This window comes from Camelus ferus, chromosome 27, assembly GCF_009834535.1.
Source record: "Camelus ferus isolate YT-003-E chromosome 27, BCGSAC_Cfer_1.0, whole genome shotgun sequence".
NCBI lineage: Eukaryota > Metazoa > Chordata > Mammalia > Artiodactyla > Camelidae > Camelus > Camelus ferus.
In genome coordinates, this window is record NC_045722.1 from 5,237,826 (window position 1) to 5,264,138 (window position 26,313).

General features: G+C 54.8%; 1 protein-coding gene across 1 annotated transcript in view; it reads left to right on the forward strand.

Annotated features, from left to right (window-relative positions):
- LOC116660156 overlaps positions 1-26,313 on the forward strand; it is a 112,217-nt gene that overhangs the window by 8,883 nt on the left and 77,021 nt on the right. The window contains exon 5 of the mRNA XM_032468855.1: positions 14,860-14,974. Within this exon, the coding sequence (XP_032324746.1) occupies positions 14,860-14,974 (115 nt within the window). The remainder of the gene's footprint in view (positions 1-14,859; positions 14,975-26,313) is intronic.

Genomic DNA, 26,313 nt, shown 5'->3' on the forward strand with positions numbered 1-26,313 from the left:
ACTGGGCTCTGCCACTGACCAGCTGTGTGACCTTGGCCAGGTCTCTGTCTGCCCATCTTTCAGCCTCTGCCTCCTTTTTTGTAAATTGGAGATAATTCTCTCCCTGCCTGCCTCACAAAGCTGTGTTTGAGATTCTACTATAAATATATGTTTTTATACAAACATCATCTTCCACAGCTGTGAGTCCAGGAGTCCCCAGTCCTACATCTGATGGTCCTGTAGTCATTCAGTGATTCACTTGTTGGGTGCTTCCTGGGCCCGGCTGTGCCGGCTGCTAGTGGGGACAGAGATGAATAAGACCAGCCCTCGCCCTCTTGGGGCAGGCAACCTGGCAGTAACTGTGGACTCCATGGCATTTAATCATCTTTCCAAGCACATGCTAGTTGTCATGCCCCTACTCAGCACCCTTCAAGAGCTCCCCATTCCCTCAGACTGGCATCCAAACCCCTCATGTCTTGCACAGTCTGACCCTCTGCCCCAGCCATGTCCCTCCGTATTCCTCTCTGCACCCTGACTCCAGCCAGATGCCACTTAGTCTCCCCTTCACACACACGGTGGCTTTCCTTCCTCCAGGTTTCGTTTTGCTGTTCCCTCTGCCTGATTTCTTCCTCCAACTTTGCCCATAGATTGCACACACTTTCAACACTCAGCCTAAATGCGTGTTTAACGCCTCCGCCGGGTCACCCTTACTGGGAATAGCTGCTCCTTCCTGATAACTTTGAAACCAGTGTATCTGCTTCACATTTAGCAAACGTTCACTATGCAGCTACTGTATGTGAGGCCTATCGTGTGCAAGGCCCTTGATGTGTGGCAGTTGGTCTCTCTTCATGGCCTGGGAATGCCTTGGTGGCAGGGACTTGGCTTATCCATCCTGGGTACCCGGCCCATCCAGGGACCTGGGGCCAGATGGGCTGACCAGGGCCTCAGTGGCCACTGCCACTTCTTTCTCCCCTTGGGCCTGGGGAGGCCGGCTAGGCCCAGGATATCTGTTTGAGAAGCTCAGAGTTATGGGTGGCTTTTCTGTTGAGGTGCTCACCACAGATGGCCTTCCCTGCCCCTGCAGGCTCTGCCAGGCGGGGGGGGGGGGGCACCTAGTCACAGGCCACACATAACTCCCCGATGAATTGCATGGCATTCAGCAATTAGCAATTGATTATCTGGGGTACTGATAACTCTTCCGTTATCGATCAGCGGAGGCAGGCCTGGCCAATGTTGGTGTGGGTCAGCTGGGCCTGGCTGGGAGATTGCGATCATGGCCATTTATTCCTGACCAGGAAGCTTGATAAATAGGATAAATAAGGAACCAGAGAAAAGGAGGTGCCAGCCACCCTCTCTGATTCATGCTGCCAGGGTTGGCGTAGAGGGATGAGGCAGAGAGGGAGGGGGCAAACAGGGAGCTTTTGCTCACTCCTGCCTCCCTCTGTTCCTACCTTCCCTGTTCCCCTTCTAGTCTCTCCTGGCCTGGGTCTCAGCTTTCCCATCTGTTAAATGGGGATTTCAGTCTCTTTGTGGGGTAACACTGTACCTTTGAATGAGATAGCCAGGCAGTCACTGACTTGTCTTCATTTCTGCCTAATGGGCAGGGGCATTCTGAGGCTCAGAGAGGCCACGTGAGGATGGAGTCAGCATCATGACCTCTAGCCCAGGGCTGCTTTGTAGAAAGGACGCGGAGATAGTGGGCAGGAGCAGGGTGGTCAGTCAGAAGACAACAGTTGCTTCACTGAAGCACTGTGCCTTGCTTTTGAATGTGCTGAGGCTTCTAAAAGTGGGGCTTGGACTCAGTGGAATTTGTGAAAAAGCGATTTCTAGGGAAACCACATAAAGGAGATGGCGGGGGGGGGATGTTTAACCTACTTAAGAGACCCAGCTGCCTTTCCGGCTCGCCAGGAGCAGGCGGCATTGTTTGTGAGGCTCTGGCTCATGTGACTGAAGCTTTTTTTTTTTTTTTTTAAACTTTTTGTTAGGAACATTTTCAAACATACAGAAAGACAGAGAGAATAGTACAGGAGACTCCCATATATTCGCTCACCTAGGTTTAACAATTGTTGACATTTTGCTTTATCTTTTTTTTTCTGAAGTAGTTTAAAGTAAATTATAGACACCGTGACATTTCACCCCTAAGTATTTCAGCATCCATTTCTAAAAAATACGAGAAAATTCGTCTAACCTCAAGTGGTCACATATTTCATTTTATCTTTGAGAGGTGAGAATGCTTGAGAGATGAGGAGACAGGCCTGAGAGGTGACCTGGCCTGTCCAAGAGCACATAGCAGAGAGAGGTAGGAGAGGAGAGGTGGGATCTGACCCCTACAGGTGTCAGCCCAGGGTGGGCAGAGACAGTGAGGTCAGGGGGAGGAGGTGAGTGGTCTGGAGCTGGGCAGGTGGCTGGAGCAGGATCCCCCTCTAGGGGGCTGATTCCTCTGGCTCAGGCTGTAGCTTCCACCTGGAAATATCCTTTTCAGATAACTGTATCTTTTCTTTTTGTTTGCTATAGGGATTAATCAGGAACTGCAGTGTCAGGAAAATCTAAAGCAATTTCTTGTTTATTGTTTAATTTAGGAGACTGTTATCAGGCTCTGGCCATGCAGGGCCAGGGGGCCTCTGCTGGCTCAAGGAGCAGGGCTGCCCCTCACCAACCCCCTTGGAGGGCAGTGGGGAAAGCAAGGGGAGGGCTGCCTGGGGGAAGGGCTTAGGATCCTAGCCTGGACAGCCGGGGATCTGGGGGAACTGGGGCTGTGTGTGGGGGAACTTGGGGCTGAGCCTAAGTTCTCGGCTGGGCCGAATCCCCTGTAGCCTCAGAACAGAGAGATGAAATGGGGCACAGAGGGGAGCGCTCCTGGGGCATGTGCAGAAAGGAGGTGGGGGCTCTGGCTGCCTCTGGCCGCACCAAGGAGCCATCCTTGGCTTTCCTGCACGTGCCCAGTCTCCTCCCGGGGGAGGGAGGACAGGTGTCCTCTGCCAGCCTAGGGCAGGCACAGGTCTCCCTGGGCTTCCTTGTCTCCTTAGGGTGACACTGCCCCCTGGCACTCATACATACTTGGGACTCTTCATTTTGCCCTTAGTGCCCTTGGTGACTTGGGAACACCTCCTGACTCTGTGAGGGTCATCGAGGTCATGGGTATGGAGTTGAAGAATGTTGGAACTAGAAAGCAGCCTCAGAGATGACCTCATTTTCCTTTTATGTTCAAATAGGGAAATGGAGGCACAGGGAGTGGGCAACCCCATCTTGGGTTTCACAGTGAAAAAGCATCACAGAGCCTCAGCAGTAAGTCAGGTGTCTGGCTTCTCAGTCCCAGGATCCCCTGCTCCTGGGTCATGTGGACTTGTGGTTCGGAGAGACCAGTGCTCCCCGAGGTGCAAAGGGGCAGAGGCGGGCCTAGTTGGAAAAAGGCTGTCAGTCATCCCTGGGGGTGGGTACCAGGTTCTTAGGACCTGCCCTCCTCTCTGTGTGTCTGTGTGTGTGTGCGTGCACACACACACACACACACACACACACACACACACACACACATCTAGTTACCTACCAGTGGAGAGAATGGGTCTGCAGGTGGAGGAGGAGGCCTCAATGGGGTGTCCTGAGGCTCAGCCACCTGGGGCTGGGACTGTGCTTCTATGCTCCCATCTCTGCCCTCACAATGAAGAGAGCCCTGATTAGTGCCATGCTTACTGTTGGATTTATTTCTTGAGGACTAGGGTAGGGGCAGTGGGCAGTAGAGGCCCCTGGGAGGAAGGTGGCCAGAGGGAAAGCAAGAGACAGAAACACCAAAGCACCTTCTGATCCCTGGTCTACAGCCGCGCTGCACCGCCAGGCCCTCCGTCAAGCCTGTGTGTTCTCCGCAGCTGGGCATTCGGGGAAGGACAGGAAAACACCCCAGCCTCCACCGAGTGGCTCAGGGAGGGCTGTGTGACCTGGGGCATGTCACCGCCTCTGCTGGGCAAATTGATGAGGCGAATGGGCCTCTTCTGCTCTCAGGGTAGGGCAGGGAGGACTGGCCACAGCTGTTGGCCCATCTGTTGGCTGGTCCTTCAGCCCCTTGCTGGGTGGGCAGTGGGCTGGAAGGGATCACAGGACATCAGCAGGTCCTTGTTGCTCCCACCCCCAGGCCTTTCCTCTGCCCTCCCAGTGCTGCAGGGGAGGAAGGGCACTGTGCCTGGAGTCCAGGGGGCAGGCGGGCCAGAACCAGCTTCTGTTCCCATGCTGACTGTGTGCTGGAGACTCTGCAGGGCACTGGGAGAGCGCTACCTTTGTTAGTACACGTTACTGCCCTGCAAGCAACCTTTGTTAGCACACGTTACTGCCCTGCAAGAGGGGGTGTTATGGACTCCATTTTACAGGTGAGGAAACTGAGGCTCAGAGAAGTCACCCAGCTGGTCGGTGGTGGGACTGGGATCTGAGGCCAGAACTACCTGACTTTGCTGGACCACACTGTCTTCGAGACTTGGTTTCTGCTGTCGGCTCTGCCACTAACTGTTGTTCCCTGGGTCTGGGTGTTTGCCTTTGTCCGGTGAGGCTGGGAGGATGGCTGAGGGCTGGGCTGCAGCCACAGGCTGGAGAGAATGGGTGTGCTTCCAGTTCCGTCCTCCACCTGACCTGGGAGGTTCTCAGGGTTCTGGCTGAGGCCTGCTGCTGTTCTTAGAGGAATCCCTCCTAAGCCAAGCAGAGTGAGAGGCTCCCTGGCACTGTGTGTGGGGATAGGCCCTCCAAGTGTGTGCAGAACCCCTCGGCACCTCCTGCACCCTCTGCCCCAGCTGGTGCATGCCGTCTGTGCATTAATCAGGCGACGGCAAGGTGGTGTGGGAGCCTGTGTGCACGTGTGTGGGCATCTGGAGGCCTGGAGAGGCACACTTGAGGACTGAGTGTGAAGTTGGGCAGAGGTGAATTTATTGAACACCCGCTAAGTGTTAGTCACAGTGCCAGGTGCTTTACATACCTTACCTCAGTTAATCCTAAAAACAACCCCATGAGATATGTACTATTACTATTCCAACTTAACAGATGAGGGAACTGAGGCTTAGAGAGATTGAGGGACTTGCAAAGGTCACACAGCTAATGAGTGGAGGAGCTGGCATTTGAACCTGGGAGCATCTCCTTCTAATGGAGGCAATGTCTTCTGTGTGACAGACAGAGGGGAGGTCTCTACTGCAGCTAGGAAGGAGGGAGTTAGGTTTCAGGAAGATACCGCTGGTGTCTGCTCTGTATTTATAGAGAGGAGGCCAAGGGTTAGGTGCGGGGTGCAGGTGGGGAAGGGGTGGTTCAGTGGAAGAGGCCTGGTTGGAGTCTAGCCTATAGCCTAGAGACTTGTGTCCTTGGCTCTGTCATTTAAGGGTCTGCACCCTCAAACCTGCCTTACTTCCCCCTGAGAGGATGGGTGCACACTCTGTATTGTCCCTTCTCAGGCTCAGGCCTGGAGGTGGGACTGAGCAAGGCTCCTTGGAAAACAGTCAGGGCGGCGCACCATGTGGGGAGCGTCCAGGATGAGGCTGGAGAGGGGCCCGGGCTGTGCAGGCCTCCAGTGCCAGCTTCTGGTGGTGGATGTTCTCTGGAGTTTGAGCAGAGCCAGGTCTGAGGACTGGCAGGATGGATCTCTGGTGGCTGGGGGCTGGCTAGTGGCCCTGGGCCATGGCTGGTGGACCATGGAGAGAGCAGGGTTGTCCAGGGCTTCTCCCCTCCTTGCCCTCGCCCCGCGGGTGCAAGTAGGGGTGTAGGGGGTGGCTCGTCTTTCCTTGTCTCCCATTCTCTGCCTTCCCTTTTCTTGCCTCTGGGAATGTGGAGTAGGAGTGGGGGTCTCTGGCCCCTCCCAGGCCCCTCCCTTGGAGGCTGTAAATATTTTATTTCCACCATCTCTGCTGCTGGAAATTGCTGCTTTTAACACCTTTTTTTCCTTTTGCTTCATACAAACGAATGCTGGAAAAATTCTGTGCTGGGCGCTTATTCTGTCTCTTCTGCTCGTGCCCAGAGTCCCCTCCAAAAACTCTAATTGCTTTTAAGCTGCGATAGTTGGCAAAAGCAATTTTCTTTACATTATGGAGAAAGGGGGGGAAATCCACCACATTTTCTTCTTCCTTTTTTTTTTTTTGACTCTAACCTTTCATTTTGAGTTCCTCCTCACTGCTGCTAAGGTTCTGGGAGAGAAATGGAGTAGAAAGAGATGTGGACAGGGAGGCAGAAGCACCCTGGGACAGGGCATTTTGCCTCTCTGAGCCCCAGTTTCCCCACTGACAAGGTAGTCGAATGTCCATTCATTAAGCAGACATTCCCTGAGTACATCCACTGGAAGGAACTGGAGGGTAAAGCTCGGCTCTGTCTTTGCTGCTGCATCCCCAGCACAGAGCCTGACACATAGTAGGTGCTCAGTTGACGGGATCAGTAGCTCTGTTGTGAGCCGGGCACTTTGCCAAGCCCTGGAATGCACGGGATGAATCAGACGCAGCCCCTGTCCACGAGAGCTCACTGAGGGGAGGGGAGCCGCCACCCAGACATAATCACCGTATTACTGAGTTGTACACAGGTGGGGACTGGATACTTAGGAGTGCAGAGCAGGGCGGGCCAGGGAGTCGGGAAGCGCTGCACAGAGGAGAACTTGGGCTGCATCTTGAAGAGGAGGGTAGGAGTTTGACAGGTGAACCAGGGCCAGGGAGGAGGGAATTCCAGACAGGAAAAAACATGTGCAAAGACCAGGGGTGGTCAGCGCTGGAGCTGAGGGTGGGGTCAAGCCAGGGAGGAGGTGAGGCTGCCCAGGTGGGCCTGAGTTGCCGGGGAGAGCTTTGCATGGGGTTGGCGAGTTTGGACTCGGTCCCTAGGGTAATGGGGAGTCCTCGGAGGGTTCTGAGCAAAGGACGTGTGGGAATGACCCCTCTGGCTCCACAGAGTGGGAGGGATGCTGCCTGGGAGGCTGGTCCTGGTGAACCTGTGGGGGAAGGGAGGCTGGCAATGTGAGCTTGAGACAGACAAGGCAGGGGACAGGGTACCCAAATCCTGCTTGTGCTGTGGTGAGAGGCAATCCAGGCCTTCCCTGGACCATGGGGTGGGGGTCCCCTGGTATAGCTGGGGTGGCCGGCATCCAGTCCACAGACCTCCTCTGTTGCCATGGTCAGTAAAGCTTGCTTCGTTCTTGGTTCCTCAAGGTGTACAACCCTTTACAGTATATAGACCTTGGAAACATCCCCTAAGGTGAGCAGAGCAGGGGGCCATTCCTCACTGCCAGGTGTAGGCCAGGCTTGCCCCAGGCTTCTGCAGGCAGGTGAGATGGGGTGTGGACTTGAACCCAGGTCTCAGGGCCCCTCGCTGACTGCCTGTACCACCTCTGCTGCGCTCCCCTCGGCCCCCAGCCCTCTCCACTCCTCCCCTCTCGAGCCCTGTGCTCCTTCCCTGTTTGCAGAGTGTGTGGGGCTTTTCAAAAGCATTAATGATAGAAAATAAATTGGAATCGGAGAGGAATCATCGCTGGGCATTCTCGGAGGGCCGCCTCTGCCCTTGTGTCTCTCAGCCATATTGAAGCCAGCAGCCAGACCAGAATATGAATGAGTCTGGGGCCGGCATCGCTCTTAATCTGTCGGGGAGCCCTCCCTAGCCAGACGGCACTCACCAGCAGCAAAGCTGTTTGCAATGAGGCCTCAGCGACTGCTGGGCATCACTGACCAGGACTGATTTCTCTGGGATAGAGTCACAGTCCTTGGCTGTGGAGGAGGGGTGGAGGGGGCCTTGCACCCAAGTGCCCCCCGCCCCCCCCCCCGCCTCAAACCCTCTACGGGTGACACAGTTTTGAGGCCAGACTGGGGTGGGGTCAGGCATCTCTGCCCAGGGCAAGGGGGCCCATGCCAAATTGGCTTATCTGGATTCCTCATCTGCGTGTTCAAGGCCCCCTGTGTGAACTTGGCCTTCTTTGTCCTGCCTCTAGGAAGCCTTCCTTGATCACTACCCAGCTCACACTGGGTTTTGTGTTTTCAAGCTTCTTGTGGCCTCTGGAGCAGGGGTACACACCTAGTGCCTACAGAGGGCAGGCAGGTGATGAGCAGGGCAGGCTGGGTGTGCAGCAGTAGGGGGAGGCGGAGTCTGGCCGTGTGAGGCACAGCTTGTGAGCCCTGCCACAGGCGCTTTCACACGCGGCTCTGCTAGGCGGCCTTTGCTCCTTTTCATCTGCCAGCTGGTGGAGAGCGACTTGAGGGCAGGCCCTGCCTCTGCCCCCACAGCCTGTCTCCCCATAGACACAGGCACAGGCTGGGCATCCAGGCAGTTTTCCCGGGAAGCATCAGAGGCTCCGCGGGCCTGGGGAATCCCTCAGAGCAACCTTCCTGTTTAGAAATGGGGAAACTGAGGCCCAGAGATGGGGGAATGGAAAGGGCCCTGGTTCTGCTTTAAGCTGACTGTACATCCGTGCTCTTCCAACTCTTCCAACAGGAGGAAGAGGGCAGTTTTTATACCTCTGTTTTGAATAGCAAGAAACTGAAGCTCACGGTATTTGGATTCAGGAGGACACTCAGGCCTACATTTGAATCAGTGTGTTGGATACCCAGTGCCTGCTGCCTCTTTCTGGCAGGATTGGGGTGCTGAGGTGGGCACCACGTCACCTGAGGGCGGTGAGGCACATTTGTGCCCAGAGCAAGCCCAGCCAGCAGCAGGAGGCCTGGGATCCTGGCCCAGATCTGCCACCAGCTCCCTGCATGACCCAGCACAGAGGGCTACCCCCTGTGCCTCCAAGCCAGTTTCTCCAAGCCAGGTTGAGAGAGGCCCCTGGAGGGGTCAGAGAGAGTCCAGGGGGCTCCACTGAGCTCATATGCCCTGGCCTGGCTGCCAACCCTATTCAGTGCTTCTGTCTAGCCCCCGGGGTCCCTTGGCCCCAGTCCAGGCTTGCTGTGAAACCTCTCACTCCTGTCCTCTCTGAGGTCCCTGTCATGTGGGAGATGGTGACACCCAAGAAGGGCTTGGGCTCTACAGGTCCAGTTGGCAGTGTGGGGTAGCCCGGGCAGCCTGTCCCCTTCCCAGGAGGGAAGAGGGACTCAGGCCACCACCAGGTGGGAGAACTGTATCCAAATACCGGACTGGATACAGCCCTGTAGTCTGAGCCTCACCCCTGCACGGCCCTTCCTTTCGCCCACTCAGAACGGGCTCCCAGGGTCCACCTTGTATAGCCCTGGGGTGTAAGATGGGGATACTGAGGCCCAGAGAGTCCGAGAATGAGACTCAGGGCTGACACTCACTGACTCTGACCTCTGCCCCGTCCAGCCTCCTCCCCAGGCAGCCCCGCTCATCTTGGACAGCTCTTGTCCTTGCTCAGAGTCAGCATCTACTCCCTGAGACTCTCGCAGGGGTCCTGGTTGGGGCCTGGAGCTGCAGAGCCTGTCCTGGCCCCTGCCTTCCAACACCACCCACGGATGTGCGTGCAGATGTCCAGCCCCTGGGACCGCTTTCCTCTGGGGGACAAGACTTGCTCCATTCCTGCTTGATGGTTCCGAATCTTTTTGGTCTGTGGGCCCCTTGGGGAATCTGACGAAAGCCATGGCCCTATACCTGAAACAGGCGCACTCCCCCTCCCCGAACCGCATGTTCACACTCACATCTAGATTTGTGCCGTTTCAGTGCTCACAGACCTAAGTTCCCCCTCCCTGGGGACCCCTGTTAGGAACTCCCGCTTTAATCAATTCCCAGGTGACGTGGTTAATGTGACCTGTCGGACTGCCCTAGGATGGGAAGCTAGGCGACTCAGTCCCCAGGCCACTCTCTTTCTGCTCCACCCTGCTGCCTTACGAAGGTGTGCCTGGCTGAGTGCTGTGATAACCCACTCATTCTTTCCACAAACTTTAGTCCATGAAAGCCCCTCATCTTCCTCCTAGGAGGCAATCACTGTACCGTCTAAATATTGTCCTCCAGCCTTTTGGGGCATAAACCAGCAAACTGCTGTTTATAAAAATGGCTCATTCTGAAGTAGCATTGTACAGCTAGATTTTTTTTCATATTGTTATACATACATGTGCTGCCTTCTGCTGAATGGCTGCAGAGTGTTCCATACTATGGATGTGCTGTGTTTTGTTTAAACATTCCCTTATTGATAAACATTTAAGCTGTTTCTTTTTCACTCTCACCAGCAATGCTGCTATGAGCATCCTTTAATATTTATATGTGAGTGCCTATGCTATTATTTCTGTAGAAGCGCCTGGAAGTGGGATTACTAGGTTGTAGGGTGTGTGGGTTTAAAACATTATTCGATATTGCCAAATTACCCTTACAAACTTTGAGCCAATTCCCCTTCCCTCCAACGGTCCATGAGTGTTCATTTACCCACATCCTTGCCAGCACTGGTTGTTATCAATCATTTAAATTTTTCCCAGTCTGATGGGCAAAAAAATGGTATCGTGTTGTTTTCATTTGCATTTCCCCGATTGCTAGTGAGATAGAACATCTTTTCATATGTTTATTGGCCAATTTAGTTTTCCCTCTGTGGATTTCTAATTCACTGCCAATTTTTCTCTTCTTTTGTCTTTTTTTCTTATTGATTTGTAGGGGCTCTTTGCATATTAGTGATATTCTTTTCCAGCATCTCACTTGCTTTTTAACTTTGTTTATAGTGTCTTTTGCTGTACAGATGTTTTTATGTGTTTATGTAGTCGGATTTATCAAATTTTCACCTTATGGCTTCTGGATTTAATGTCTGGCTAGACGGCTTCCCCCACTGTATAAGATTTCATTTCAAATAAAAATTTTATTTCTGAAAAATCTTTGCAAAGCCCTGGTTTGTGGGCTCCTCCTGGCAGCTGCAGCGCCGGCTTGGGGAGGCAGTGATAGTCCCATCTGCCTATTCATTTCATCTCTCTGTCTTGAGCTTTGGGGTCCCAGTTGCTCTACCTCTCCTTTTTGTGTCTCTACTGTTTTCTCATCCCCAGCTGGTTCCCCACTGAGCAGCAGTAATTAGGGGTGGGCGATGGTAGTCGTGGCAGCACTCAGTGGGTTGGGACAGGATGGTGGCCGGTTAGGGACATGCCCCCCTCATCCACCCTTCACCTTCCAGCCCAGCCCCAAGTCACATGGGCTGGCAGGACAGCCCCTGGCCCAGTTCTCTCTCTCAGAGAAGCTCACGTCTTGCTGGGAGCCTGAGGGAAGACTCTGAGCTAAGCCTCACCCCTCCTCCAGCAGGAAGCCTTCCCAGGCAGCTCCTCCCTCCCTGTCCGCAGCCCTGGGCCTGGCCCCTCCCTCCTGCCCTCGCTGGTCTTTCCCCTTCCTGCCTTCTCGGTGCTCAGCAACCTTGGGTCCACCTGGGTACCTCTCAGGGTCTGTTTCCACCTGTGTAAAATTGGTCCCGGGAATGTGGACCAGCTGCTGGGAGGCGTGGCCCATGTGGGGTACAGTGGAGCTGTTGGGTCTTCCAGGCCAAGCTCTGGAAGGTGTTGTCCCCTCAGTACTACCTCCGCCAGAAAAACCTCTGCGGGAGAGAATTTGTGTGCTGCTGCCAGAGGTGGGGACTTGAGTTCCACGAGGGTGACAGCCTATGACTAGGGCTCACTTGTTCTCTGCCCCATCCCGAGTCCAGTGCCATCCATGTCTGGCTCATGGGAGGTGCCCAGGAAGGGAGGAATGAGAGAGGAAAGAATGAACAATGCAGGAAGATGCTGAGCCAGGGGAAAGGAGGAGGGCAGCCAGGGCACTCACTTTCTTTGAGCTTATGTGTAGCAAGGTACTTTCTCATGGTTCCTCATTTCTGGGAACTGGGGTTGCAAATGGGGAACATGCCCCATGATCTCCTGGAGGTGAGGGCCTCACACTGGAGGCCTTGGGCTGAGGGAGCAGTTGGGAGACAAGTCGGGGAAACCTGGAAGTCTCTTTGAAACATGGCCCAGAAGCACATAACTGAAATCTTTGAGGTGACCTTCCCTGGGCTCCTGCAGCCCCTTACACTTCTGTCCCAGCATCCTCCCTCTGACCGTGGTGGACTGTCTCCTCTCTGAGCTCCTGGCATATTGTACTTCATGTCTTTTTATCCCCGTCACCAAGCACAAAGTAGGTGCTTACCAGCAGTAGAATGAATGAATGAAAGAAAGAAAACCCGTGGGTATAGGGTAGAGGGTTCAGGTCTGGGAAGAGGAGACCTGGGCTCTGGGCTTAATTTTTTGGCTGACTTGCTGGGTTGACCCTGACCCTCACTGGGCCTCAGTCTCCCTTCCGTACAATGGACATGGACCTTTCAAGCTTTGAGATTCTGTGACTGTTGACCAGAGCAGGCGCTTGTCTCTGTCTTACACACACACACACACACACACACGTGCACACGGGTATATACACACGCCAGTACTATCCTCTTTGATCACAGTGTTTTCTGAGCACCTACTGGGTGCCAGCCCCCCACAGTACTGAACCCACTCTGGCACATCCTGAAGTAGCTGTTTCCATGGAAGCCTCACATTCCCCAGGGCATGAGTTAATTCTGCTGAACACACAGGCATCTGATTCCCAGGGCTCCCTGGGCTCCACGGAGGAGTCGGGGAGCCAGGAGGGAAGGTTGGAAGCCTTCCCACCTCTGCTACGGTTTCCTTCACCCCTCCTTGGCTGTGGCGCCAGCTGCTAGGATTTCATGTCCATTCTGGACTCGGCTACAGGCAGGCCTTGTGTCCAGGAGAGCTCCCAGCTCCCACTGCGTCTCCTCCTCTGCCCCAAATCATTGTCATGCTCTGCCTGTGGTCCCATTTCCATAGCAACTCCTTGTGATGCCACCGAGGAGAGTGGGAGCTTTAGAAAGGTTTGGGGAGAAGGGAGCGGGAGGCCCATTCATTATCTTGGAACATGGTAGCTGGGGGCTTGGAGCGGTGCTGTGGGGATGGCTTGCCGTGCCAGCTCAGGTGGAACTGGGCTCAGGGCTGCCAGCCAGGTGGTCTGGAGGTCTGCCTGAGACAGGGCTGCCCGGGTTGGCCTGGGCCTTGCTGGCTTGTGCCAATCTACAGGGAGCCAGCTTGGGCAGCCACTCAGGGCACCCCTGCCTGGATAGGCCTGGCTTGGAAGACCCAGTCCTGAGGAACTGCCCAGACTCTGGCTACCCCTTTGTCCTCCAGGATCAGCAGCCATGGCAGGGCATCCCTGGGACCTTGCTGGCAGCAGGGGGCATACACTGGGGCTGTGAACTGTGGGGCTAGGCAGGCCCTCTCTTGCTGGGTCCTCACTGCTCGTGGCTCTGTTATCAGGATGGGAAAGCCAAGGTGGACCGTGGAACCTGCTCGGGGCCCATTTCTCTGCCTCCTTCTTGGAGGAGAAGTTTGCAGTCCATGAAACAAGAAGACTTGCCTCCAGAGAGTCCTTCCATCTTTACCTACCACGTAGCTAGAAATTCCACCGTTTGCATCTTAGACTTGATGGAATGTTGGCTTTGGGAAGGACTCAGAGGCCTACGTTATTACAGCCTCCTCTGAGCCCCAGCTTTCCCATCTGGAAGGCCTTGTATGTCCCCCTGGGGACCTGGGCCTGTGCTATGTGGTACCATATGAGGAATTAAGAGAAAAAGGAGGGGTTGGCCTGGCCTTTCAGGGAAGAAGAGGGAGCAGCTGCTGGGAGCCAGGCCACTTAGATGCTGACTTTCTGCATTTCCCTCTCCCCATCACAATTAGAGTCACCTCTGGGTGCCACGTGCACTCATGCTTTCTTAATGCTTGTCTTTGCGTTGACTCAAGTTTGAAGGTGGATCACAGAGCACTCCTCAAGCCCCACATCCATGAGATCACAGCTGTAATATGCTTGTCATTTTTTTTAACACATGGAAAAATAAACATGCACCTATGAAAATCAAAATGCCTGTCTGTGCACCACCTAGAATCCCCGTGTGCGCCTCCGGTAATGTGTGTCCCCACACTTTGAGAAACTAATTGGATTGGAACCTCTTGGCAACAGCTCAGAAAGGGATTTGGGTCTTTATCTGAGAGGGGGATTTGGATCTTGGTCTGAGAGGTTAAGGAAACTGAGGCTCAGAGAGGAAAGCTTGGCCCAGGGCCACACAGCCTGAGAGTGGGAGAGCTGGGAGTCGATCTGCCTCCTGGGACTTCCAGCCAGGCCTGTGTCTTGGGGTCTTGCCAAGGGGACAGGACTCCCTATTGTCTTCCCCTACTCGTGGAGGATGGGGAGACTGGAACCCCAATTGCCCTTGGAGAACATGTGGAGGAATATACCAGGATTGGCTGGGGAAGGAGGTGAGGGGTGGGAGCCGTGGGGATCTGGGAACTGGGAGGTGGGGGTCTCAGGCTCAGGGAGAGGCACCCCTGGTACTCTGCTGCACCCACTCTCAGGGCCCAGCCCTGGGCCTGCCTCCTGGAGTGGGACTGGGCCCCGCTGCGCCCCAGGCCATGCATTCCTTCTCTCCTTTTATCCTCCCAGCAGTCCTGGCAGGAGGGACAGTGTCCCCATTTTATGGATGAGGGAAGCGAGGCCCAGAAATTTGACTTTCCCAAGGTCACAGAGCCAGTGGGTAGGGGGTGCCTATTCAGACACCCCTGCCCCCTTTCTGTTGCCAGAAACCCCACCATTCACAGAACCTCGCTTGCCCTGGCTGGTGGCATGTGTGTGAGTGTGTGTCAGTGGGTTAGAGCACGTGTGTGTAAATGTCAGTGTGTGAGTGATATGTGAATGTGTCAGAGAGTAAGTGTGTGTGTGCATGTGACAGCACGTATGAGTGTTTTAGCATGAGTGTGCTGATGAGTGAGAGCACATGTGAGGGTACGTGTGTCAGCAAGGAGAGAGAAAGTGTGTGTGCATGTGTGAGATGTATGAGTGTTTATGGCCCAGCCTGCTGAGATCAGACCCACTGCGTGCATGGCCCCCCCACCCCCACTGCTTCCCAGAACTGCCCCTGCTCCCCGACCCTGGCTGACAGCTCATCTCCTTTTCCCACAGCCTCCTGCGCCCACAGGCCCTGAGGCTCCTGTGCCCACCGGCAAGGAGGGAGACCAGTCAAGCCCAGGCTGACCCCCAGCCCAGTGGCATGCCCCAGACGCCTGCTCGACCTGCGGTAAGAGGCCACTCTGAGCCACCGGGCAGAGTGGGGGCGGCGTGGGCCATGGGAGGTAGATGTGGTGTCCCCAGCGGAGAGGCTGTAGGGAGGCCACTGAGGGGCAGTCTTTCTGGGGGTGTTCCCATCTCCCCTTCCCCGCACGAAGTCAAGGCCAGGAGGTCTGATCTGGCAGCGCCACCTCCCACTAGTCCTTGCTGTGCCCTGGGCCCTGGCAGCCAGCTCAGGAGCCTGGGGCGCTCTTCTGAGTGACGTGGTTTCACGGACGCGCCGGCGAATGGGTTCCCAGGTGGTGTGGGAGGTCTCTAAAGGGGAGCTGAAGGGCCCTGTCCTTGGCTCTGTCACATTGTTGACCAAATGTGTGCATGACTCCAGGTCAGGAGGGAGTGGAAATGTGTGGACTGAGACAGTCAAGGGCCAAGAAACTGTCAAGAGGCTGGCACTGGCTCCGTCGTGTGAAATTTAATGGGGCTCCAAGCCAGAGTAAACGTGCGGATTCAGACACCTTCAAGGCAGGATGAAGCTCAGCCCCGCGTGGGTGCGTGTGACAAGCACTGGCAGCCAGGTGACCTTGGCTCTGAATGAGCAGAGCAGATGGCCTCTTGGACTGTATCATGAGGAGCAGGACACCCACAATTTGGGAGGTGACAGGCCTCCCACTCTGTCTCATGTGGGGAAATGTGGAGAAACTACAGCAAGTCCCGAAGAGGCTGTCGAAGGGGAAGGAAGGGGATCTGGATTGCTGCCTCGCTTGCCTTGCTTGTGACAGTGAATAAGTGCCCTGTTCTTGACCCATGAGAGGGATGCCGGGTGGGGGCTTGGGGCAGCAGGTGGGACTGGAAGGTTAGCCCCATGTTTCAGAGGAAGGAGACCTAGTGGCTCAGCAGGGCAGTGGGCCTCAAAGCCCTTCTCCTGAAGGACTGGGTGACAGTTGCGGTATGCCTGAGGCTCAGATGACAGTCCTCCCATTCAGGAAGCTGTGGGGTTGGGGGGAGCAGATAGCTGGATTTCCTTCCTGGGCACTCGCCTCGATTTGAAGTCCAGTTATCTCCATCAAAATATACCCGTGAGCAATCAGTCCTGGGTGGAACGAGCAGCTAATTAGTCCCTCCAGTTTAACCTGTAATTGCTGCTGGGAGATGGGGAGAGAGGATGGGCCAGGGTTACCTGCAAGGCAGCCAGGGGCCAGGGGAGGGCTGGGGGCAGGGGCATCAGGGTGGTGGGTGGCTGGGCCCTCCCCCCACCCTCATCAGGGGCCGAAGCAGCCTCCCTGCTGCCCAGGGCCAGCACAAGGCACCAGGAAGCTCAGTGGGCAGGGAGACGGGGTTGGTGGGGAACAACTAACACGGAGTCGGGGTCGCTCTCTCAGCTGGGGGGCTGGAGGGTCCTGGAGGAGGGATGCCTGAGCTGAGCCTTGAAGGCTGTAGAACATTTAAAATGTTCTATTTTTCTGATTATAAAAAAGCCCGCATGTTCTCTATGGGAAATGTGAGCACTTGGGTATTTTACCCGTCAGTCTTTTACAAAATAGGTATTTATGACATAATTGGGATCACACTGTACTCATTGTTTTCTAACCTGCCTTTTGCACTTAATTCTATACCAAGATCATTTTCCCATCATTAAATACTCTTCTGTACTGTAATTTTTATTGGCAGCATAATGTTCCAGCCTGTGTGTGCTGTAGCATGTTTAACCAATTCTCTGTGGTAGGGTTTGATTGTTCCCCTAGTGTGTCATCATAAATAGGACGTGGATGTACAAAATGATGTATGTAGAGCAATGATGGGAAGAAAAGGTTTAGGGGAGCAGGGAGGGCCCAGGGCAGGGTGGCCAGGTGGAGGAAGGGCAGGGGAGGCTGGGAGTTCCAGATACCACAGTCCTTGACCTCTCGCTCCCTGGTGAGATTAGTGGCAGTTAAATCAAACCCCTGTATCTCCGGTGAGCCCTGTCCAGGTCTTCTTGCCGGAGGGACGCATGCATCAGATCTGAACACTTACTGACTCCTGACTCAGTGCTGCTGGTCAGATAGGCCTCCCTTCATCCCCTCAATTGGGTTGGAGAAGGGGTGGCCCCTGACATTGAAGAGCCAGGGAGGGAGGCTGAGGGTTTGGGTGTCTCTTCTAGGAAGCTTCCTTGACCTCTAGGCCCAACTGGTGGTCCCCTACCAGTCCTCCCCTCCTTGAACATGAATGTTCACCCCAGCACTGCTCACTGGCTGGGTGGGATTACCCATGGATGTGGATCTGTTTCTCTCCACAGACTTTGGGGGCTCTCAGGACAGACCTAGCCTGATTTGCCCCTCTGTTCCCTTGTGGCATATACCAGGTACTGCACAAATGCTTACTGAAGTCATTCATTCATTCAGTGGCTCATTCATCATTCATCTGACACATACATACCGAGCACCTGCTATGTGTCAGGCACTGTTCTATGTGCCCAGCATTCACAGGTGAGTAAGTCAGACCCGGTCGCTGTCCTCACTGTGCTTATATTCTAATAGAGTAGACAGAAAATGACCAGAGATGTAAATTCATAGCACAAGGTTAGGGAGCAATAAGTGCCCTGGACAAGGGGAGCGAGCATGCAGGGGGAGCCCGCTCTGCAGGGTGGTTGGGAAAAAGCCTCTCGGCTGAGCTGCCCTTGGAGCAGAGACTGGAGGAGAGGGAACAAGCCCTCAGCTGTTTGGACAGTCTCTGAGCTGGGAGTAGCTGGTGGGAAGAGGGGCTGGGAAATGGACTTACAGAGCCTCTTGTTAGAGAGTGTGAGTGGAAGTTGTTCATAGCCCACAGGCTCCCTCTCACTGCCTCATGAGGAAAAGACTATGGGGTGAGGGGAGTGAGGTGGGGAGGGGGCATAGAAGCAGGACCCTAGGAGGCCCCAGCATCAGTCCACAGAGAGCTGGTGGGCTGGGCCTGGGTGGGGAGGTGTGGCTGAGTGTAGAAGACCAAAGGATGGACTGTGGGCTGTGAGAGGTCAGAGCCTGGGAACTGGTGGGTGGTGGTGCCTTTGACTGAGCTGAGCTCAAGGGGGCTGGGGATGGGTTTGGAAGGAAAAGGAAGAGTCCTGTTTGGAAGTGGTACGTTTAAGATGTCAGTATCCACATGGAAAGGCTGCACTTACCAGGGATATGTGAGGCTACAGCTGAGGGCAGAGGCTGGGGCTGGGCATGTAAAGGAAGGAGTTGTCAGCATCCTCAGGGGTCTACCAAGACCTCCTGATCTGGAATCACTGGTGGAACCTAGGAATCTGGATGATTAACAAGCCTTGCCGTCATTTCTGGTGACTGGCCAGGTTGAGACCCGCTGGCCCAACCCAGACTCATACTGGGGGAGTGCAGGTGTCCCTGAGAGTGTGACCTCTGACCTTTACTTGCATAACTGCAGGAATGGGGCCTCACTCTCTCCAGGGAAACCTAGGCCCTGGAGGCCGCTTTGATGTGGAAAAAGTCCTTCCTTGTGGTACTGATCTGAACCTGCTTCCCTGAAGCCTCCATGAGTGGGTCAGCTCAATGTGGGGCAGGGGCCATGGTTGGCCCCCCGGGAGCTCTCTTTTCCTACTCGCATAGTAGATGCTCAATAAGTATAATTTAAAGTCATCAGCCACAGGACGCAGTGATGGAGGGCAGCAGAGGGCTTTCTGGGGAGCTGTGCATTGAGGGTCGGGTTCTGGGAACCCGGCAGACATGGCCCCTGCCCTGTCTGAGTGCCCTATCATCTTGTTAACCCCTCAACCATTTGCCACCCTTTTTGTGGGGGGTGAGGGGTGTGGAGCATGTATGCCCAAAGGGAGAGGTTTGAGGCCTTTGAGCAGTCTCGGGTGAGGGTCCGGGGGTCTGTGCGTATCGGGGTGGGCGCAGCTGCCACTGCTGCCACTCCTGCCTCTGCCCCCGAGGGCGCTGTGTGGCTGGGGGAGGGGTACGCAGGGAGCTTGCCTTGTTAGCCTTTGTGTTTAGCCCGTAGGTTTCATAGGTTTCGGGAGAGGAGATGCTGGGGAAGCAAAATTAAAATTCCTCTTTGAGAAGTTAACAACTTCCCAATTAAAGGATTCTTATTTGTGAGATGCCTTAGAGGCCTTTTCAATCAAGAGGCTCTTCTGAATAATAAAAGTCCTTGAGCTGGGGTTGGACAGAGACGTAGTGGAGTCTGAGCTGCAGACAAGAATGTGGGGGACACCGAAGGTGGGCACCCCCAGCCTTGAGAATGATGGTTGTGTGTGACGGGGGTGGGCTGCAGCTCCTTTCTGCTCAGCGGTGGAGGTGGGGATTGGTATGGGGAGGGTTAAGAGGGGAGGACTAGCCCCACTTCTGCCCTCTGCAGCCCTTAAGCCCCTCTGGCTCCAGACTGAACCCTACATACTGGTGCCCTCTACTGGGAACCCTTGGTCCTTTTTCCACTCATCTGACCCTCAGCTCTTCCACTCAGGCCAGGATGGAGTTGGGAGGAGGTTGCGCTGTGTAGGTGACAGCCCCTAATTGTGGGCATGGCCTGACCTTGTGCTCAGGAACAGCCAGTCTGGATAGGGGGCAGCATCCTCTTGGCTGCTGAGACCCCAGGCTCCCTGGTGACATCCCGGGTGTAGTTTTGTCTCTGTTTAGTAGGTGTGTCCACCTGCCTTTCAGCTTGGTGCCCCTACTCAGCACTACTGGGCTGGTTTTCTGGGAGATCAGATCTGTCCTGCTTGGGGCTGAGTGTCTGCCAGGTGTCCCAGGAGAGCTGCATCCTTAGATGCTGCTGGGGTAAGCCCGCCTAGTTTACTTGAGTGTCTAGAATGTGGAGGCCGCTACTACCTGAACCCCACTTATGGATAAGGAAGCAGAGGCTCGGTGAAGTGAGGTGACCCCTAGATGCAGAGAGGGGTTCTTGCTCCTTTTAAGGGGCTTCTCTTCCCATCTGCCCCGAGGCCTTCCAGGTCACTGAGCAAAGAGGAGCTGGAGGGGACATTGGCCAAGGCCCTCCCCTCAGTGGGCAGCCCGGGCCTTTGCCCCTGGCCGCACAGGGTCCCCCCGCTGCAGTTTCCAAGGTCATTTGAGGAGACCGTGCCGAGGGTGGCTCCGCTGTCCAGGCGGTGTGGTGGGTGGCGGGAGTGTTTTTGGCCCACACCTGCCTTCCTGGCCCCCCTCCCTGGAATGTCCTACTTTCTGGAAGCCACTGCAGCGAGGCTGCCTGTGTAAATACCCAGAACTGTGAGAGCCCGGCCCCTCTGAAAGGTCATCCGACCGTGCAGGTTCTCCCTGGAGTCCTGGGTTGGACCGATAATTGGGAGCGGGTGATGTGCTGGTTGGGGACCGGGAGGGGGCCATCCAGCAGCCTGGGAGAGGGGAGGGCAGGCTGGGTCTACAGACCCTGTGAGGGAGGGTCTGACCAGGTTGGGAATGAGAGACTTTGGATTCAAGCTCTAGTCCTGCCATTTAACTGTTTGTGTGGCCTTGAGAAGTGACCCCGCCTCTCTGGACCCCAGTTTCCTCCTGGGGGGCCTAGAAAGCAGTGGGGCTGAGGTGGTGGGGGTCACACGGGGTAGTGTGTGTGAACTGCAGGGCTGGCGGGTCATGTCTGTGGAATGTGGATTTGTGGACTCTGTCTTAACAGCATCATTTGGTGGGGTTGGTTCACATCCCAGCCCCGGGGTTTGGGCAAGTGCTTCACTTCTCCTAACCTCAGTTTCTGCATTGGCACAGTGGGCATAATGATACCTATTCACATCAGTGGGAGTCCTTCTCCTTGAATCATTTAATGAGTCCATCCTTCCTGACTACCAAGTGGTACTGGGCTCAGTGGCCACAGAATGAGTAGGTGACTATTTTTGCTTTTGGGTAGCAATGTGAAGTTAGAGAGATTGAGGAGAAATGCTGGGAGTCCAGGAAAGGGAAGGAGATAAGGGCTGGAGAAGTCAGGGAAGGCTTCCTGGAGGAGGCTGGACCTTAGTGTTCAGGAGGATCTGGGGGAGGGGATGGGGCATAGTCAGGGGGTGGGGTGTGGGAAGGGGTTGCAATCAGAGTCCAAAGAGGTCCCAGCCCTGGAGCCCTGGTGGGGGTCGGGGATTAGGAGTTGGGAGTGGGACAACCATCTCCTGATTTAGGGCAGAGGGCATATAACCTGGATCCCAGCACAGAGCCTGGCATGGGGCCTGTGGTGGAGGACAGGGGTTCACTGTAGGGTGTGTGGACAGATAGGACTCCTCAGACCCTGGGGCCTCGGGTGGGAGGTATGAAGGCCTCGTACAGGGCCTGAGAGGAGGTTGGTGGCAGCTACCTGGACTGGCAGGTTGGGCCTGTGGAGATGCTCTTGCTGGAGGTGGGGTCAGCCTAAGGGCAGCCTTAAGCTGGAATTAAGGAAGCAGGGAATCTGGCTTCTCGAGGGTGAAGAGACCAAGAGAAGTGGGAGGGGTCTGTACTGGGTTGGGAGGACCAGCAGACTCACTCTTATCAAGCAGCCACCATGTGCCAGGCCCTGAGTCAGGCTTGCTCTGAACTGGGGCTTGCACAACAGCCCAGAGATGGGGCAGCACTTAGCTCATTCTAAGAAACTGGAAGCTAGGCTCAGAGAGGCTCCTCTGAACTCCAAACTTCTAGCCTTTTCATTGGTCCCACGCTACTCCCAAAGACTGGGTTTTAGAGGTGATGACCTCCCAGACTTCCCTGGGTGAACTCTGTAGAGGGACACCCAAATAATCGGTCTTCCTAGACTTTGCCTTCCTTGGTATGCTCAGAGACGTTGAAGGTGTGCCCCAATGCCACACAGCACTGAGGTCTGCAGTCCCTGGCTCCTTGGAGAGGAGGTACTGTGTATCCCCTCCTCTAGAGGGTCCGGTGGCCCCTGCCAGGCCCTTCCAGTTTTGAGGACAGAGAGAATCTTTCCAGCCACAAGCCTACTCATGTGTCTTAGCCACTGAAAGAGGCTTTAAAATCTCAGCCCCAAATTAAAACCTATGTGTGCTTCAAAACAGTGAAAAATTTCCCTAATAAAAGAGAAGGTACACTCAGGCATGTCCTAAATGAATGGAGTGACTTCTGGGATTAATCTAGGATGTATGGGAGGGCATCCAGCTGGGAAAAGCGAGCAATGGATATTGTAACAAATTGTTTGCTCCCAAGAGGAATAATTCTTAATGTGCACGAGCTGCAAGCGAAGGCACCTTGAGTCCTGACAGCTGCCTCACGTTAGCTGGCCCTGAGCGGAGTCTCTGCTAGGGCGGCCTTACCTTTAGGCCTCTGGACCTTCAGTGATGACCTTCCAGCCCCAGAAGCCATTCTGAGTGGGAGTTGGTGGGCCCAGAATCTGACCTTAGAGTCCACACTCCAGGGTCTTCAGAGTCCTGCTGCCCTCCCCTGCTCCGTGCCCTTGGCCGGGTGGTTCGGGGGCTGTGCTTGATAAGTGGCATTCCTCCTTCCCTGCAGACTTCCCGAGTCTCGGGCCTGCACATTCCCCCACCTCAGACCATCCCGGGGACTCTCCACACAGACTCGCTCTCTGCCTGCCTCAGTTTACCTGTCCGGGGCTTGGGCGACTGCCTCCTCCCCAGCTCCCTTGCCTCAGGCATAGGGATGTGGGAGCAGTGCTGTGCTCCTTGGCCGGCACTCCCAACCTCCTGAAGTGTCTTTGTGCTGAACCTGGGGAAAGGGGAAAATAAAGGAACACGACCACCGAGGTACAAATGTCAGAGACAGGCCTCCTGTGCTCCATTCCCCACTCCCAGCCAAGGACTGACCAGTACAGGGGCAAGAGCCCTGGCTTCTGAGTCAGACAAGCCTGCATCTGGTCCTAGCTCTCCACTTTCCGACCTTGGGACCCAGGTAAATCCACAACCTTTCCGGCTTCCTCATCTGTAAATGGATAGAAAGGTGGGAATCTTTCTATCATCACCGTTGTCTCATATTTTTGAGAGCACGATCTCATTCACCCACAGAACAGTCCTGGGAGATGGGTCCTGTTATTTCCCCCCAATATGCAGGTGAGGAAACTGAGGCTCGGAGAGGTCAAGTAAGTTGCAAAGAGTGGCGGGGCCAGGACTCAGACCTGAGTCTCAGATCTGGAACTGCTTCTTGAAATTGTTTAGAGAAAAGGTTCCAGGTCATAGATGCTGCTCCACAGACCTCACCCCACCTGTTCCCTTTCCTTAGTTGAACAGGCGCTGAGACCTTTCAGAGGCTGGGGCAGAAGACACTGGGGACAGGGAGCCCTGGCCCCCTTCTCACCAGCCCCTCTGGTCTAGAGCTGATCTGTCTTTTCTTTCATTCATTCACTCACTCACTCCATTCATTCATTCATCAAGTGTTTATGAAATATCTCCTAAGGGCCAGGTTCTCTTCTAGGCTCTATGGGTACAGCACTTAGAAGTTACTCACATTCCACCTGCCCTCGGGTGGTTTCCATTCTTGTGGGAGTGGCAGTGAGCCAAACCTCAAATAATTCAGACTGTACTGAATTTTGGAGGGAAGTAAACAGGGCCATGAAACGGAGTGACTGGGATGGGCTGAGCGGCTTTGGAAGGGGAGGAGTCTGGACAGGACTTTCTGAAAAGGTGACCTCGAATCTGAGAAGAAACGGCGTCCCGGGTGGCTGAACAGCAAGACTAAGGCCTGGAGATGGGAAGGAGCTGGGTGTGTTTGAAGACCAGGAGGAAGACAGCATGCTGGTGGATGCAGAAGGAGGGAGAGAGGGAGGAGAGGAGGGAGCAAATGGGGGCCTCGGAGGCCCTACCAGGAACTGGATTTATTCAGAGGGGTGGCAGGGGCGAGGGAGGGGGAGCTCTGGAGAGCACTAAGCCAGAGAGTGACAGGATCTGATTTGTGCTTTTCACATTCTGTTCTGGCCACCATGGGGAGAGAATGGATTCGAGCCAGTGGCAGGGAAAGCAGGGAGCCTGGTAGGGAGGTGGGTGCTGGGTCTGGTGGTGAGCTGTGGGGTCATGGCCAGGGGTGGCCTCAGGATGGGGAGAAATGGATGGATGGGGGAGATGCTGGAGATGGGCCGTGGGGCGGGAGGGCCGAGAGTCTGGGTCAGGGGAGGTCAGCCTGGCCTGAGTGGCACTGTTTTCTGAGCTGGGATTCTGGGCCAGAAGGAAGCGTGACAGTCCTCATTTGGACTTGCTAGGTGTGAGGTGCCAAGGAGCCATCCAGTGGAGCATCATTGCCCCAGGCAGTGTCGGGATCTCCTGTGTGTCTGTAGACACACTCAAAATGACTTCTTGTGTCTCGTGACACTCGTTCCAAGGTCAAAGGCTTTGCCCTTAGACATCAGGTCATCTCATTGCCAAGTCCATTTTTTCAGATAAGGAAACTGAAGGGCTGTCCCGGAACTGCACACCGCCTTCCTCTAGACCCCCGGCATTGAGAGGAGGGAGTAAGAACCTGAGTGATGACTTGATAGGAAGTTGGCAGGAACACTCGGGGAGCCCGGCGCCATCTCCTGCTGACGCCTGGTGTCTGCGTGTGTGTGTGTGTGTGTGTGCGTGCGCGTGTGCGTGTGCGTGTGCATGTGTGTGTGCGTGTGTGTGTGTGTACGAGCATGCGCTTGTGTTGGGCCCATTAACAAACAGAGAAATAAATTAACAAGTATTCAACCCACCAAATGTTCCTTCTGTTCTGTATAATAGAGCACGGGAACATAATTTTCCCCTGGAGCAAATTGCTACAGCTGAACCTGCTCCTCGTTTTCCTCCAAAAACTGCTTAAAATTCTGGAACGCTTGTTGATTTCGGGTCCTCTCCCTTTCTGCCTCCTGTACCCGACCCCCGGCTGCTTCCCTCTGCTGTCCTCATGCCAGACCTTGGAGGAGCCAGACTGTCACAGAGCAAGAGTCCCCGCCCTGCAGATGGGAGGATCTTGGCGGGCAGCAGCTCAGGCTGGGACCGCATACAGGGGGTAAGGGGCTTTTGGAGTGCTGAGTGTGAACCTAATGTCCAGGGTTTCCAGAAATGACCAGTGGCTTCCCACTGAGCCCTGCCACAGGTGTGCTGTGTGACTTTGGGCAAGTCACTGCCCTTTCTGGGCTTTAGTTTCCCCTAGTAAACTGGGGCTGAATGTGCCTGCCATCCCAGGGACCGCACCTTGCAGTGTACAGAGTGCTGTGTAAATGTGAGCCACCTCCTTCCCAGGACACCACGTGCAGGGAATAGGTGCCACCCTTATCGCACTCCTGGGCCCTTCCATGAAGCCTCTGGATTCAGGGACTCTTGCCCTGCTTCTGAAATCCTCTAGGGCACTTCTAATTTTTTTTAAAGCAAGTTAATTTTAATCCACTTTAATTAAACATGTCTTATAAAAATGTATATTTATTTATAGACCTTCTCTCTCTCTGCATATATCCTGATCATTTCTGTCATTCAGAGCCCGGCGCAGGTCCCTACTTCCAGGCAGCACCCTTAGGGGTGGGAGCCTGGGCTAGGGGGAGGCCCTTGCACATTGACTCCTGATTGTCTCGGGCCAGGCTGTGTTACCTTTCATGGTGGCAGAATGGGGAAGTGGGGATCCGGTGCTGAGGAACCATAACATTCCAGCCTGCTACCTCTGTCTTGGGGGGTCTGGCTATACTTTAGAGGACCAGGCAAAGTTTCACCAATCCTGCAACTATCTCTGTGCTCCTCAGCACAGAAACTAAACCCCAAAGAAACTGCTGAGGCTTTGCAGGCCAGACGAAGGATGGGCCTTGGCTGGAGTCCACTGTGTGACCACAGGTCCAGCCAGCCAGGATCTGACCTGTTTTCAGGCCCTAGGATGGCCCCAAACCTTGTCTCCTCCAGGAAGCTCTCCTTGACTTTGCTGTTTGTCTTAGTCTGCTTGACTGCTGTTAAAAAAATACTGGGTGGCCATAACACAGACTGGGTGGCTGAAACAACAGTAATTCGTTGCATGGTCGGGCTCTGGTGAGAGCTCTCTTCCTAGCTTGCAACGACTGCCTTCTCTTCGTGTGCTCTCATAGCTGGCGGGAGGCAGCGGGGTCCTGAGAGGGACGTATTTCTGGTGTCTCTTCATATAAGAGCACTAATCTTACTGGATTAAGGCTTCACTCTGTGACCTCATCTAACCTTAATTATTTCCTCACTCCAAATACAGTCATGTGGGGGTTTAGGGCTCCAACACATGAGCTCTGGGGGACACAATTCAGCCCACACTGCCATCCCTCTCTCCTGTCCCCTGGCTGCACTGAAGCCGCACACTCTAGCGTTTGTTGTAAACTGTTGGCTTTACTTTTCCCTGAGGTGTCCTCCCAGCGCAGCCCTGGGCATGCTGGGGCTCCCTGTGTCGCGAGCTGCTTCCTGGCTGAGGTCACAATATGAGGGAATTTCTCGCTTCTTCCCCTAGTACCTGTCACGTGGGCCCTATGCCCTGATCTCGGCCC